This window comes from Geotrypetes seraphini, chromosome 9 (genome assembly GCF_902459505.1).
Source record: "Geotrypetes seraphini chromosome 9, aGeoSer1.1, whole genome shotgun sequence".
In the NCBI taxonomy this organism is placed as follows: domain Eukaryota; kingdom Metazoa; phylum Chordata; class Amphibia; order Gymnophiona; family Dermophiidae; genus Geotrypetes; species Geotrypetes seraphini.
In genome coordinates this window covers 125,100,896-125,117,870 of record NC_047092.1, presented here as the reverse complement: position 1 = coordinate 125,117,870, position 16,975 = coordinate 125,100,896, and the positions used below count along the sequence as shown (strand labels likewise).

Here is a 16,975-nt window from a genome sequence, read left to right as displayed (position 1 = left end):
AGTTGGCACCTTCTGAAGGACTGTCAGACTTAGTCAGATCTGGTTGATGTTGAGTGACCGAGGAAGTAGTTGGGTGATCAGGAATATCTTTTTTTTTTTTTTTTCCATTATATTTTTATTTTCAAATTTCATAAAAAGTGTACATAATAATAAAATATATTTGATACATGCATGTTATCACTTTTATATCTATCACAATATTTGTCTGAATTTGATTTTCCCCTTCACCCTCCCCCCACCCCTTCACCACTTTAATATAATATTTTCAAATTTTGTAAAAGTATATAACATGTTTGAATACAAATGATAATTATTCAATATCATATTTATGTCTATTGCAATATATTCTAGATAAATTTTATTCATTTTCCCTCCCCCCACCCTTCTATTATCCCTTAATCATTTGTTACATTTTGTATCATATATTATAATATATTATATCTAAATTGTTTTTCTTACCCTCCCTATATGTGTGTCATAAGAAGATCTCTAAAAGAAGAAAAGAAGAAAAAGTATTCTATTATTTAATCATTATAGTATTTTGTCAATGGCCCCCATATTTTTATAAATTTATTATATGTCCCCTTTTGTATTGATATTGTTCTTTCCATTTTAAAAACATGGCATATTGTATTCCACCAAAATGTATAATTTAGGTTGTTGTAATTTTTCCAATTGTTAGTTATATGTTGAATGGCAACCCCTGTCATAATTAATAAAAGTTTATTATTTTCTGGTGAAATTTGACTTTTTTTTCTCATCATTGTTCCAAATAAAATTGTATCATATGATATTGCAATATGATTTTCCATTAATTTATTAATTTGTGGCCAAATTGAATTTCAAAATATTTTAATATAAGGACAATGATATAATAAATGATCTAATGTCCCTGGTTCTAGATTACAGTGCCAGCATCTATTAGATTTAGAACTATCTAGTTTTTGTAAACGAGTAGGGGTCCAAAAAGCTCTATGTAATAAAAAGAACCATGTTTGTCTCATAGACGCTGACACTGTACATCCCATTCTCCAAGACCAAATTAGTGGCCATTGAGATGCATTAATTTGATGTCCAATCTCAATGCTCCAAATGTCTCTTAGACCGTTTTTTGGTTTTTTATTCAAATATCCAGATATTAATTTATACCACAATGCGGCTTGATGTCCTAGGAAGTCTGCTTTAAAGCATAAGAACTTTAAACTATATTGATTGTTTAATGATTTCCATTCAGGGAACCCAACCTGAATGGCCTGCTTCAATTGCAACCATTTAAAACTTTGTGTTTTATTAAGACCAAATCTATGTTGCAATTGTGAAAAATCCAGCAGTTTACCTTCTGAAATAATATCATCTAGAGATCTAATTCCTGCAATAATCCAGTTCTTCCACAGGATTTGAGCTCCGCCAATTTTGATCTTGGAGTTTATCCATATGGATTGATTAGTTGATTTATATATTGGGTTGGGTGTTAATTTATCAATAAATCTCAATGTTTTCCAAGTATCCATTATTATTTTATTTTCTCTGTATCTTTTGGGTATATTAATACTTGGTAAATGTACTAAATTTAGGGGAAACATAAGGCGCCATTCCAAATATAACCAATCTGGTGCATTATCCATAAGTTCTGGGAGGATCCAATACATACCCTGACGTAGAATATAGGCTTGATGGTACCTATAGAAATTTGGAAAATTTACCCCTCCCTCCTTAATTGATTTTTGTAAGGTTACTAAAGCTATTCTAGATGTTTTACCAAGCCAAAGAAATTTTGTTAAAATTCTATTAATATTCTTATAAAAGGACCCCTGAAAATAAATAGGTATCATACTCATTTGGTAGCAAACCACAGGCAAGATCATCATTTTAATAGTTTGAACTCTCCCCCACCAAGATATATGTAGTGGGTTCCATTGTTCACATAACTCCGTTACTTTTTTTAATACATATTTTTCATTTTCTTTTACAGTATCTTCAATTGTTTTTTTAACTTGAATGCCTAGATATTTAAATCCTTCTTCTTTCCATATGAATGGAAAAGTATCAAATAATCCTTTTACACAGTGAACATTCAAGGGTATAATTTCAGATTTATTCCAATTAATTTTATAACCTGAAAATTTGCCAAACTTATCAATTAATTTCAATAAAGAAGATAAGGTAGATTCTGGATTTCTCAAATAAAGCAAAATATCGTCAGCATAAGCCGAAATTTTATATTCCATATCTGAATATGGAATTCCTTGTATCTCCTTCGTTTGCTGTATTGCTAACAATAAGGGTTCTAATACAATATCAAATAACAAAGGAGATAAAGGACAACCTTGTCTAACTCCCCTCTGCAATTGAAAACCATCAGATATCTTATTATTAATATTTAATCTTGCAATCGGGAAGCTATACAATGTTTTTACCATTTGTATAAATCCAGAACCTATACCAAACCATTCTAAAGCCTGATACATAAAATTCCATTCTACCCTATCAAATGCTTTCTCGGCATCTAATGAAACTGTAAATGCCGGTTCATCCATTTTTTTTGACAAGTTTAGCATGTGAAATATTAGTCTAGAGTTATTGGAGGAATGTCTTTTAGCAACGAAACCCGTTTGATGCATATCTATAATATGTGGGAGAGCTTTGGCCAATCTCAAAGCCAAAATTTTCGCCAAAAGTTTATTATCAACGTTTATCAAAGATATAGGCCTGTAGTTCGAAACCAAAGTAGGATCTTTATTTGGCTTAGGCAAAACAATTATTATTGATTCAGCCATAGTACCTTTTATATTACCTTTTATAAGTTGTGTCTGATATAATTTTAATAATTGTGGGGAGAGGATATTTTGAAATGTTTTATAAAATTCTACTGTGTAACCATCACCACCTGGAGCGGATCCAACTCTAAGAGATCTCAATGCTGTTTCTAATTCTTTTAATGATATAGGCTCTTCTAAACTTCGTTTTATATGATCAGGAATCTTAGGTCCATTTATTAGATCTAAAAATTTTTTTCCATCTTTTTGTTTCTCCAAATAAGGTTCAGAAGAATATAGATCCTTATAAAAATTTAAAAATTGTTTTAATATTATATTTGTTTGATTTGTTATTATACCATTATCATCTTTAATTCCATTAATATTAGTTCTCCTTTTTTTTGCCTTAAGATAATTTGCTAATAATTTTCCCGCCTTATTAGAACTTCCATAATACATTGTTTGCTTGGAAAACAAATCTTTTCTTATCATTTTTGAAGTTAATTCGTTATATTTACCTTTTACTTTCAAAAGAGCTTGCAAAACTTCATATTCCCATTTGCTTATCAATTTAGCTTCTAATATTTTTATTTCTTTTTCTAATTCTATATGTTGTTTTTTAATTTGTTTCCTAATAAAAGCTGAATATGATATGATATTACCCCTCATAGTTGCTTTAAATGCATCCCATACATTTTCTATAGATGTATCTTCCACTAAATTTATTTGAAAGAATTCATTAATTTGTGTTTTAAAATTTTCCAAAAATTTGTCATCTACAAGCAATGCATTATCAAATCTCCAAAGAGGTCTATTATTTTCTAATTGATCTAATTGTAATTCTATCCATATTCCTGCATGATCCGAAATGATAATAGGATCAATGGAGGCTTTACTCACTTGTTGCACTTTATTTGTTGAAACAAAAATATAATCTATTCTTGAAAATGATTTATGAACCTGTGAACAAAATGAATACTCCTGATCATTAAAATGAAGAATACGCCATATATCTTTCAAATCACATGATCGAACTAAATTATCTAAACCTAAAGATTTAATATTTTTACCTGGTTTTTTATCCAATAATGGATCCATTACAGCATTAAAATCTCCAGCCACCACTAAATTAGAGGCAGCCAGTGGTAATAACATATTTTGTAGCTTTTTGAAAAATTCTGATTGATTCGAATTAGGGGCATATATATTAAATAACGTCAGGGTATCATTTCCCATACTTATATCGATATGTATCCATCTTCCATGTGGATCTGAATTTTTTATCTTTATATTGGCCATACATTTTTTATTTATAAGGATTGCAACCCCTGCTTTTTTACCCACTGCTGGAGCAAAAAAACATTCTTTTATCCATCCACCTGATAATTTTTGTGATTCCTTCATATTAAGATGGGTCTCTTGCAGACAGTAAATATCTGCATTTTGTTTTTTTAAATATGTTAATATTTTTTCCCTTTTAATTACATGATTCAGGCCATTGACATTAATAGAATATATTTTAAAAGACATTATATATTTTAATACTTTTCATTATCTTATTCTTCCTCTCCTCTTTCATATTTAATAACCAAAAAATTTTCTTCATGACACACATATTAAACCCTAATGTATCTCCCTTAATTATTCTAATAAATATTCTTCTTATCCCTCCCTTTCCCACCCAATATATTGGCTGCTTAAGGATACACATTGGAAATATAATCCTAACATTCTCCCCATTCCAGGCAATCAATATTCAATTGTTTAAACAAATTTCCCTTCTATCTATCTATATTGATCTTTTATATTTATTTAATCATTTTCCATAACATTTTATTAATGTATCATTTTCCATTTAACAATGTGTTAATTTGTATTTCCTTAGTGTTTTGATTTCAACATATAATTATTTTAAACTTGTATGCAGTGTATTATTTAATAATTTTCATATATTCTGTTCTTTCTTTCATATAATTATTATTGTCTTTTCTTTGTATTGTTTTCCTCCATTTCTTCAATATTTCGATATGTTGTATTTCCTAATTTTTCATAGAGTCTTCAAAACCTTTTTAATATATTTTGTTAATATATCATAGGTTCTGGTTTAGATAGAAACTCTTTTAGTTTTTCGGGATCCTCAAAATATAACGACTTGTCTCCAGATGACACTCTCATTTTCGCTGGATAGTATAGTCCATATTTAAATCCTTTTTCTTTGAGTAGTGGTCTCATATCTAGTAGTCTTTTCCTTTTAGATGCTGTGTTTTTGGCGAAATCTGGTAAAAACCATAATCTTGATCCTTTATAGTTTAAGTTTTTATCTTTTTTTGCAGCATTTAGTATCTCTAGTGCTTGCTGGTATCTCAACATTTTGAAAATGATTGGTCTTGGTCTGTTTTTATTTTCTGAATTTTTTATTGGGATTCTATGTGCCCTTTCGATTTCAATTGTTTGTTTCAAGTCTAATTGTAGAATTTTTGGAATTAAATTTTCAAGGAAAAGGATAGTATTTTTCCCCTCTAGATTTTCTTGTATTCCAAAGAGTTTGATGTTCTTTCTTCTTCCTCTATTCTCGTAATCCTCCAGTTGATCTTTTAATTTGTTTAATTCCAGGTTGTCGTTTTTACATCTTTTTGATTCACATTCTATAATTTCCATTTTTGATTCTAATTCAGTTGTTCTTTTGTTGTTAACTTCCATTTGTCTATGTATATTTAAAATTTCTTCTTTCATATCAGACATATTAGTAATAGTTTCTTTCAGCATTTGTTTGATTTGTTTTAATTCTTCCATGACTTCAGCTTTGCTTAATGTGTCTGATTCTTCGATAGGAAGTGGTATCTTACTTGGTGTTATTTGTTCTTGTTTCTGTCTTTTTGCAGATGTACCTGTCTCATTTTTGTTTTGTCTGGTACTTGCCATTTTATTGTTCACTTTTCCTTGGTTATTATTATTTCTTGTATTTAAATCTTTTATATTTGGTATTCTTAGGTTTTTAATCTCTTTTCTTCCAAGATTTTGTTATATCTTTGAATTAGAAAGTTTTTCTTTTTAAGTTCTTTTCTTTTCCTTTACCTATGTTATTTTGAAAATTCTTTTCTCACTTTCACTTTTTCAATGTTGTAGGGGAACTTTTTCCTCTCCTCTTACAAGCCCAATCGCAGCTCTGATTAAGGAGAGCAACCCTTTATTAGAGTTATTTTTTCTATTTTGATCAGCTTTAAGCAATTTTCTTCTGTTTTTTCTCAGCGTCTTTCAAATTCCTCAATATCTTGCTGTTTCAGTTTTTTAGAGTTCCGTTGAATATTTTTTTCGTGTCTCCTCTCTCACAAGCCCAATCGCAGCTTTGCAAGAGGAAATTGATATTGAATTCAGTATTTGTTTTTTATTAGTAAGCTGACATTTATTTGTCTTCAGTGCTAAGGCACCCAATTTTTAAGAGAAATGTAAGTCCTCCTCTCTCTCAATTTTTTTTTAAATCCCCTTTTTTATCAAAGAATAATTTTTTTTTTCAATATAATTGGTCAGAACACAAATTCCTTTTTTATATTTTTTCCAATCAATACTGATCTTTCACTTGTAATTTGCTAGTTTCAACACTGCATTCAATTTCAATGAAACCGCCAAAATCACAAATGGTTTTCTGTCTTCCCTTTTATTGTCAGCACTTATCCCACTTCAACTGCCGCAATTCAGGTTATATTTTTTTTTTTTTTGGCTATATTTGATCAGATCACCTTTTGGTTTTTCACATTCAACTGTATCAGTATTGCTGCTCGCGCTAAGCTGTAAAGTCTCTTAAATCATTTGAAATACAGGCAGTTCTCAACTTTCCTGACTTTTAACAGCTTCCTTTTTATGTTTCAGTAAATATTTGTTCAGAATATAAACTTTTCTCCTCTATTTCGCCAAACTGTTCAATCACGTATATCACGCGGTTTCAGCGCTGCATTTAAACTTCAATAAACTGTCAGCACAAACGGTTCTATGTCTTCCCAACTCTCATCCGCACCAATCCCGCTTTAAATATAGCAATTCGGCTTTTTTTTTTTTTTTTCTTTAGTTATATTTTTTCAGAATATATTCATTCTTTACTTTTCTCAATTTAACATATATCTCAAAGTCTATTGAAAACGCCGACACTGACAGCTCTCTGCTTACCGATTCCCTTCAGCCTTTTTTTTTTTCAGTTTACTTTCGTCTCTCCGTCTCAGCGCTGCTTTCAAGCCTCTCCAAACATCCGGAATCACAGACTACTTTCCCGATTCCCCTCAGCTTTTTTGTTATATTTGATCAGAATATAAACACATACTTCGGTACTGTATTCAGTTCTATGTAACCGTCAGTTCAAACGGCTTTCCGTTTTTCCGTCTCCTGTCTGCACATACCCTTCTTCAAATATCGCTATTTAGGATTTTGTTTTGTATCTTTTACTCAGCTTTCCGTATATATATTTATATATAATTATTTTGAAGGAAAATAAATTTTTTTCTTTATTTCATTGCCCGATGGAGAGGAGCTTCAGGATCACACCTCCATCCGTGCTCGCGCTAAGCCACGCCCCTCCCTTCATATTGCTCTAACTGTTCTTCTTCAGAAGAAAATACATCTATTGGATCTGAAGGAGAAAGGTTCCACTGATAAGAAGAAACAAATGGACTTTTAGGTATCATTTAAAGTGCTGGAGATGGTGTATGTGGAATTGGAAGGTGAACTGGATTTGCATAGGATGGTAAAAAGCAAGGCTATGGTGACAATTGTTGATGTATCTTTTGAAACAATCACAGAAGCAGTGAAGCTGCATCTTGTGTAGCTACAGTGGACTATATCAGAGGATTAGTTTGTGCTTCTGGAACAGTAATATTAGAAAAGTCAGCTGCAATAATATATCTGAATGAACCCGGAGTGCTGTTTTGCTCACTTTTTTTAGATTTTTCTGCAGCGGCTGAGACAACATTTCAGTCTGAACAGAAAGTGAAGGAGTCGGGTCTCTTGAACATTTAGAGGAGACAGACTACTGGCATCTGTGATTGGTGCACCACATTTGCTGATTTTGGCAGGAGCGTAGCAGCCAAAGGAGAAAGTTTATGCTGCTTGGGAAGCTTTTGTACAGCATTTTGCACTGCCGGTGTTAAAGGCCCCTGAGGGGTTTGTACAGAGGTGCCCTGACTCTTCAGTACTGTCAAGGAACCCTTTGGGTGTGATAGGGAGACAGCAACATCAGCGCTTAAGCCCACCGGTACCTTAGAGAGGCCCTTTGGGTCAACACAAGGTTGGTCCTTAATTATTGTGGGGTTTTCTCTTTCCTTCAATGAGACACAGATCCGTAACAAAGCACAGAAAAGGAAGAATTGAGGGACAACTGCAGAGCGGGAAACAGTTACTCACTTGTGATTAGCTTACAGAATTGACTATAAGCTAGCAAGAGCATGTCTGGGCAGTCAGCCTATGGAGGTGGCTATTACCATGTGTCTATATTATCCTGATCCATAGATAATAGCGCAAATGCCTAAAATGAATGCAAGCAGGAAACAGTGTGTGTATTCTGTGTGTATAAATTTTACAGGGCATGACAGCATCTCAAAAACATAGGATTATCCTGGAAAAATCATCTGAACAAGGTATGTAAGCACATATGAGTATGAGAGGGAAAGGTAGGGAACTTACTTGGGTAAAGAATCTTTGTGTTCAGCATTGGTAGGATGTCTCGGTTTCCTGTCTGGGAAGGAAGTGATGCAGAACTGCCCAGCGATAAGCTTCCTTTGGTGATTAACTTTTCACATGGAGACTTGGATACTAGAAAATCCAAATGGAAAGAGAATGAGACTGAAAAACCCTGAGAAACATCAAGAGGCTGAGGAGAGTAGATCATGGCAGAAGCACTATAATTAAAAAACAAACAAACAAACAAAAAAACCTTGTAGAAGCACCAAGGGACAGAATCAGAGGCTTGGCATGAGCAAGAGATACACAAAGATAGTGGCCTGACAGGGGCACCAGAAGCACAAGAGACAGTAGCACAGGACCAGAGACCTGTAACAGAGCCAAGGACAGAAGTATGGAAGTTGAACTGTAAGCACACATCAAATTGGTCTACTAGGGCAATTCAAACACAGACAATACCCAGTAGGAGCTATATATATGCATAGAAAAAGACCTACAAGGGTGTCACAGGTGTAGTAACAGTGGAATGCCATAGGGACTAAAGATTTGGCTTTAACTGTAAAGGAATGTGGCCTGCATTCAAAGTTCATTCCACAGAAGACAACTGTGGGAGGAATAATGAATCCATGTAAGAGAATAAAGAAGTCCCATGCATTTACAGAGAAAAGCAACGAGAAATGCCAACTATTTCTGGTCACAGGGCATTCTGGGACACCCTGGTTCTGTACCTTTCCGACAACTTCTCCCTTTGGAAATTGAGCAGTTTCCACTATGCGATGATGCCACAGAGGACTTCTCCTCATGCTTCAACTCTGTTTGGCCCTCAGGGGACAACGTTAGGATGAAGTCATCTTGTTCTTGTGTTTGCGCATTCTGCTCATCAACAGCTGGACATTGAGACAGATAAAACAGTAGGAAAGTAATAAGTGACCAATCAGAAGTCCAGAAGAGTTCAGCATGCAATGATAAAATTAATTAGCGATATAGAAGGGCATAAGCAAATTTTAAACCAGGAAAAACTTTCAGGGGAACAACCAATGCTTAAAATTATGAAGATAATGAGGGGCATAATCAAAACTTTAAAACGTCCAAAAACCTGCCTAAGTCGGCACTTGGATGTCTTAATAGCAGGGACGTCCAAGTGCCGATAATCAAAACAAACTTTCTGGATGTTCAGCAGCACTTAAGCTTCTGTGCATCCAGAACTCAAAAGGGCATTTTGGGAGGTGTGTTATGGGCGAGAATCAGGTGGGCTTCTACCTGGGCATCCTGAAACAAAAATCAAAGCTTTTCCAGGACATCCTAGGCAGAACTTACATGAAGGGACTTAGACTAAAGGTGACCAAACTGACAAGATGACCACAGGAAATTTTAAGGCATGACCCCCCCCCCTTACTCCCCCACTGGTCACGACACCCTCCCACCACCCAGAGATATTTGGGAGGGGAGAATACAATACATTAAGAGCTTGCCATCAGCTGATCGCGGCAGAGAAATCCCCATCAGCTGATCCAGTTTCAGGGATTCCTGTCGGCTCAGCTGATATGGATTCCTGCCAGCTCAGCTGATGGGGATTCCCCCTGCCAGGATCAGCTGAACTGGAGAGCCCTACACCCCTCCCTCCCTGACATCCCCCAACATCGCCGGACCCTCCGCCGTATCCCCTCACATTCTCCAACATTTCTGGACACACACACCCCTCCTCGACATCCCCCAACATTGTTGCGGGGTCCTCAATGTTGGGAGATGCAGGAAGGTCCGGGGGTGTCAGCAGAATGTCAGGGGGAGGGCTCCATGGCTCAGCTAATTCTAGCAGGGGCATTTCTACCAGTTGAGCCGGCAGGAATCTCCGAAGCCAGCTCAACTGATCTCTACTGCCATCAGACAAGGTAGTTGGGTACGTCTAAAAAACTTGCTTTTATGCTGGACATGTTTATTTTTGAAACTGGCCAAAAACTGGCCTAAGGACCAAAACTTATACAGAGGTCATTTTCAAAAATAAAAGATAGATGTCTGGCATTTTTGAAAATGGACTTTATTCTGCTGGGTTTGTGGATGTCTTGTCTAAAACAACCAACCTCAGACTTAGACGTCCTATCAAAAATGCCCTTCAATCTGTATAACTTTATGTGGATTGAAAGCCAAGCTATACATGTTCAAGCCTGAATGACTTTATATGAATAAGCTATCTGTAAAAAGTTATTACTGCTATTTCTGTGTTCACAGTTGAACATCACCTGCTATCTGAATAACTTCTAACCCCGTCTCTGGCCTTCTCCAAATCCATCCTATGCTAGAGACACTACATTAAAAGGATAAGTAAAAAAGAAAATATGTGCTGTTTAGTCTATTTTTGAAAAGTGACAGTAAGCAACACAGCAGTAAGCTAATAAGCTACACTTGTATAAGGAGGCAATTAGATAAGCCAAAGCTGGACATTTACAATTATTATGTACATTTATAAGCTTTGAAGACCCTTTTGCCATCCTGAGGTGTTTGATAAAAATGACAAATGTCTCAGATACAAAATGTTGAAAATGGCCAATTTTTCAAGCTATGTATAAGCAGTATGAAATAAGCAGTATTTCCATAAGCAGTATGAAATAAGTTACAGGTTTGATCTTCTATAACTTATATATATTTTTTCACATAAAAGGATTGGTTTGGACTGTTGTATTTCAAATTGTTCTAACAGAAAGGCTGCCTCTACAATAAATTTCTCGACAGATCCCTTGCATTCCAAGCGGGCAAATGGAACAAATGCCTCACAGCACTCATCTCCAATTCCCACCCCTACCAAATGTTCAGGAAATCAATCAAAACCTACCTTTTTGATAAATTCCTCTAACTTCTCCCCCCTCTTCCTTGCCTTCTCCTCGGACCTTGACTTACTTCAGACTTTCGACTCCTCCAATCCTGTCAGCCACCAAATGGCTTAACAAAATGGATCACCCTATCCAACTAATCACCCCTTCTTCGTTACCTCCCTTACTTAATGCCTCTGCTCGGCTTTATCGAACTCCGCAGTATATATCACCGCCGTATGTAACACTACTGTATGAACTCTGCTATATATATGCAACTTACAACAAATGTAACTTCTCTGCAATAGTAACCAACCTGAAAAATAACTTCACCGTAAATGTAGCATTGCCGAAAATGTAAATGTAGCTATGCCAAAAAATAAAAAAATAAAAAAAGTGTAACTTCGCTGTAATGTACAGTCTCTTCATCTGTTAACCACATAGAACTTCCATGGTAATGCGGTATACAAAAATAAAGTTATTATTATTATTATAAAACCTCATTTTTTTTGTTTCTGGAGACTTTAAGTCACCTTTTCCCCAGAGGTGATCATGTATACTTTGATTTTCAAGTGCCAATTTGGTCAGCACTTGATAACGACCACATAAATTTTCTTTAATATTGTTTTCTCATATTTTAAAAACTTAATTTATTCAAATTTTCAAGGAAAAAAAATATGTTTCAAATAGAAATAAATAGCCCTTGAAACAACAATCATTACTTTAAGCTACTACATTTACTAGCTTTACTCTGAATCTGTAACTGACCTTAGAAAAACCAAGAGGCAGTGAGACATGAAAAAAAGACAGACTCATGAATTGAGAATTGCCAAGCTCCAGCAGATATTGTTCCCTCTAAGCCAGGGGTGTCAAATTTGGCCCGCAGGGTAAACAAATTTGGCCCACGAGAAAAGGAGAAATTAGGTTCTTACCTGCTAATTTTCTTTGTTAGCCTGTAGACCGGAATAGTTCCTTTACGGATGGGTATTTTTGTTTTATAAATCTTTATTCATTTTCTTATGTTACAACAAGTGTTTTAAATAAATTCATTATAAACTTGAATAATCACACTTGATTAACTTACAGATTAATATCAAATTTAAAATTTCTTTAGAAAATCAATATTTTATAAAGTTATAATATTATGTAAGAAATTTAAATTAATATAATTATTATTGAATATAATAATTTCCCCTCCCTCCCTCCCTATCAATACTGAATGAGAAATCTTTATTCATTTTCATATGTTACTTCAACAATATAAATTCATACTAATATTTCAGAAAACTAAATTTATATAATTCTTAGTTAATATAATAATATCCCATCCCCTCCCCCCTCCCTTCTATTCAGTAATACATGAATAAAATTTTTAAATGCTATTCTTTCCATATTTCATATTATAAATCAAGTATTAATATATTATATAATATTTAGAGATATGATCCCTTTTTCTTCTAATCAAATTCTATACATGGGAAAATTAATCATTCTTTACAATATTCAGTTAATGGTCTCCATATTTTTTGAAATTTATCTATATGTCCTTTTTGTGTTGCTATAGTGAGCTCCATTTTGTATATATGACATACAGAATTCCACCAGAATGTATAATTTAATCTGTCATGTTTTTTCCAATTGAATGTGATTTGTTGTATTGCTATTCCAGTTAAAATAAAAAGAAGTTTGTTATTACTTGATGATATTTGACTTCTTGCTCTCATAGTTGTTCCAAATAATATGGTATCATATGTCAAGGCTACCGGATTTTCTAACATCCTATTTATTTGGGGCCAGATTGATTTCCAGAATGTTAAGATGAATGGACAATAGAATAAAAGATGATCTAATGTCCCAATTTCAACATGACAATGCCAGCATCTATTTGACCTAGAGCTATCTATTTTTTGTAATCGAACAGGGGTCCAGAAAGCTCTATGTAAAAGAAAAAACCAAGTTTGTCTCATAGATGCTGATACCGTACATTTTAGCCTCCAAGACCAAAGTCGTGGCCATTGAGATGCACTAATTTGGTGCTTTATCTCAATGCTCCAAATGTCTCTAAGACCATTTTTTTGGTTTTTTATTTATATAACCGGATATTAATTTATACCACTGTGCAGCTTCATGACCTGTTGAATTAATCTGGAAACACAGGAATTCCAAACTGTGATAATTAGTAAGATTTTTCCATTCAGGGAACCCTACCTGAATGGATTGCTTCAATTGCAACCATTTAAAATATTGTGTTTTTTTAAGATCAAATTTATGTTGCAATTGTGAAAACTCCAGCATCTTTCCATTTTTTATTATATCATCTAAAATACGAATACCTGCTGTCATCCAGTTTTTCCAGATTATTTTGAAACCGCCTATTTTGATCTTGGGGTTTAACCAAATCGTTTGAGTTGTTGATTTACTAATTGGAATAGGAGTTAGATTACTTATATATCTTAAAGTTTTCCATGTATCCATGAATATTTTATGTTCTTTGTATAGCCTTGGCATTTTGATACTAACTACATGACTGAGACGTAAAGGAAACATGAGTCTCAATTCAAGCCAGAACCAATCTGGAATATTATCAGTGGGCTCTGGGAGGATCCAATACATACCTTGACGTAAAATATAGGCTTGATGATACCTATAGAAGTTGGGAAAATTTACCCCTCCCTCCGCAATTGGTCTTTGTAATGTCACTAAAGCAATTCTGGGATTTTTCCCAAGCCAAATAAATTTTGTCAATACCTTATTTAACTTTGTATAAAAAGATTCTTGAAAGAAAACTGGTATCATTCCCATTTGGTAACAAACTACAGGTAAGATCATCATTTTAACTGTTTGTACTCTTCCCCACCAAGATAAATGTAAAGGATTCCATTGTTCACACATCTCTGTCACTTTTTGTAATAAACATTTTTCATTAATTTTCATTGTGTCTTCTAAATCTTTTGAAATCCAAATTCCAAGATATTTAATAGTATCCTCCTTCCAAACAAAAGAGAATGTATTAAATAAACCTTTTGTACAGTGTACATTTAATGGAAGTATTTCTGATTTATTCCAATTTATCTTATACCCTGAAAACTTTCCGAATTTATCAATTAGTTCAAGCAATTGTGGAATGGTGGATTCTGGATTCCTCAAATATAATAATAAATCATCAGCATAAGCTGATATTTTGTATTCTCTATCTGAATGAGGTATACCTTGTATTTCCTTTACGGATGGGTATTATACCTCACTGCTACCAGCAGGTGGAGACTGAGATTAAACTTGTATATCAGTATAGCTTCTCCTCTACTAATCCAGTCTGCCAAATAGCCAAGCAAATTAACTGAAAACAGGAAAATACACTCCACACAGGAGTGTAAAACCAACAAACATCTGCAAACAACTGTTGGAACATGTTATAGAACTGTATCCTGGAAAATAAAACATCCCCACAGCTCACCAGCTAAGCAAGCTGAGCCATCGCTGCTGTTCTTAAATTCTCACTGGCCCTAGAAAAATATTAGAACCGGCAGAAAAAGCAAAATCTGGACGCAAGCAAAAACCCCGCAATCACCGAACAAAGACAGATAGGGTGTGGAACTATGCCGGTCTACAGGCTAACAGAGAGAAAATTAGCAGGTAAGAACCTAATTTCTCCTTCTGTATCGCCTGGTAGACCAGTATAGTTCCTTTACGGATGGGACGTACCAAAGCAGTACACATCAAGGGTGGGACCCCCAAAGGGCTGATACCAGAACACGTTCACCAAATACCACATCCCAATGTGCTTGAACATCCACACGGTAGTGTCTGACAAAGGAATGCAGAGAAGACCAAACTGCAGCCTTGCAAATATCCTCTGGAGGCACTAGAGAAGATTCAGCCCAAGAAGCTGCCTGACCCCTAGTGGAATGAGCCGTGAGAAATTCTGGAACAGGCTTCTTCTTCCGAAGATAAGCGGAAGCAACAGTCTCCTTGATCCAGTGCGCAATAGTAGCCTTAGAAGCCCCTTACGAGGACCCGCTAGAAGGACAAAAAGATGATCTGATTTCCTGATCTCCTGGGTCCTCTGCACATAAGAGCAAAGGACCCAACTGACATCTAACTTGCGCAACTGTCTCTGCTTGGAAGAACCCTCCCGGCTACCCAACACCGGGAGGACCACTGCCTGATTGGCATGAAAAAAATAAACTAACTTTGGCAGAAAGGAAGAACAGGCCTCCAGACAACCTGCTCCTTAAAAAACTCCCAAGAAGGGAGCCCTACAGAGAAATTCTGAGCCTGCAGCTCAGAAACATATCTAGCTGAAGTAATGGCCACCAAGAAGACTGCTTTAATAGTAAGGTCCTTCAAAGAGCAGTCGTCCAATGGTTCCAAAGGAGGATGCACTAGAGCTGACAGAAAAAGATTCAGATCCCAAGAAGGAACAGAGGGCCACACGGGAGGCTTGAGCAATTTGGCCACCTGCAAGAAGCGAATCACATCAGGGATGGCAGTCAAACGCTGACCTTTCAACAACCCACGAAAGGCTGACAAGGCCACAAGCTGAACCCGGAGAGAAGACCAAGCCAGTCCCCTGTCCAGGCCATTCTGCAAGAACTCTAAGATGTTCCGGTGGCAGAGAACATCTGGTGTGGTGAGGGGGGATGATCTAGATGCTCTTTCCCCCTCACCTTGCTGGGTCAAAATGTAAAGCACAGTTACTTACCGTAACAGGTGTTATCCAGGGACAGCAGGCAGATATTCTCACATGTGGGTGACGTCATCCACGGAGCCACGATGCGGACAGCTTTTCAAGCAAACTTGATTGAAGATTTCAAGTTTGCTAGTGCTGCACCACGCATGTGTGTGCCTTCCTGATCCACTAGAGGGCGCATCCCCTCCTCATGGTCTTCAGTTTAGATAGCTAGCAAAGAAGCCAACCTTGGGGAGGCGGGCGGGTTGTGAGAATATCTGCCTGCTGTCCCTGGATAACACCTGTTACGGTAAGTAACTGTGCTTTATCCCAGGACAAGCAGGCAGCATATTCTCACATGTGGGTGACCTCCAAGCTAACCAAAAAGGGACGGAGGGAAGTTGGCAATTCAAGAAAACAGATTACGCAAAACTAACTGGCCAAACCGGCCGTCGCTCCTGGACAGAGTATCCAGACAGTAGTGGGAGGTGAAAGAATGAATCGAAGACCAAGTGGCAGCCTTGCAAATCTCCTCGATAGGCGTTGACCTGAGGAAAGCTACAGAAGCCGCCATCGCTCGGACTCTATGTCCCGGGACTCGACCATGCAGCGCGAGACCAGCCTGAGCGTAGCAAAAGGAAATACCAGCAGCCAACCAGTTGGACGAGGTGCGCTGGGAAACAAGACGTCCCACCCGAGTAGGGTCGAAGGACAAAAACAATTGAGGAACCGTCCGATGAGACTGAGTGCGTTGAAGATAAAAAGCCAACGCCCTCTTACAGTCAATCGTATGAAGCGCCACCACGCCAGGATGAGAGTGGGGCTTCGGAAAAAGACCGGAAGAACAATAGAACGATTGAGATGAAAGTCCGAAACCTTCTTGGGCAAGAACTTGGAATGAGTACGCAGGACCACTGTGTCCTGATAAAATACAGCAGAAGACGGGTCCGTAACCAGAGGTTGCAGCTCACGGACTCTAGGAACAGATGCCAACCAGGAATACCACCCACCAGGTGAAACAGATCAAAAGAGCGTTATCAATGGGTTCAAACGGAGGTTTCACCAATTGAGCCAGGACCACC

General features: G+C 36.1%; 1 protein-coding gene across 6 annotated transcripts in view; it reads right to left on the bottom strand.

The window, feature by feature from the left end:
- Positions 1-16,975, bottom strand: part of DGKD (diacylglycerol kinase delta) — a 327,255-nt gene that overhangs the window by 166,769 nt on the left and 143,511 nt on the right. For all 6 annotated transcript variants that reach the window (XM_033959775.1, XM_033959776.1, XM_033959777.1 and 3 more), the window contains 2 exons: positions 9,149-9,307; positions 8,424-8,552 (listed from right to left, as the gene is read on the bottom strand). In XM_033959775.1, the coding sequence (XP_033815666.1) occupies positions 8,424-8,552; positions 9,149-9,307 (288 nt within the window). The remainder of the gene's footprint in view (positions 1-8,423; positions 8,553-9,148; positions 9,308-16,975) is intronic.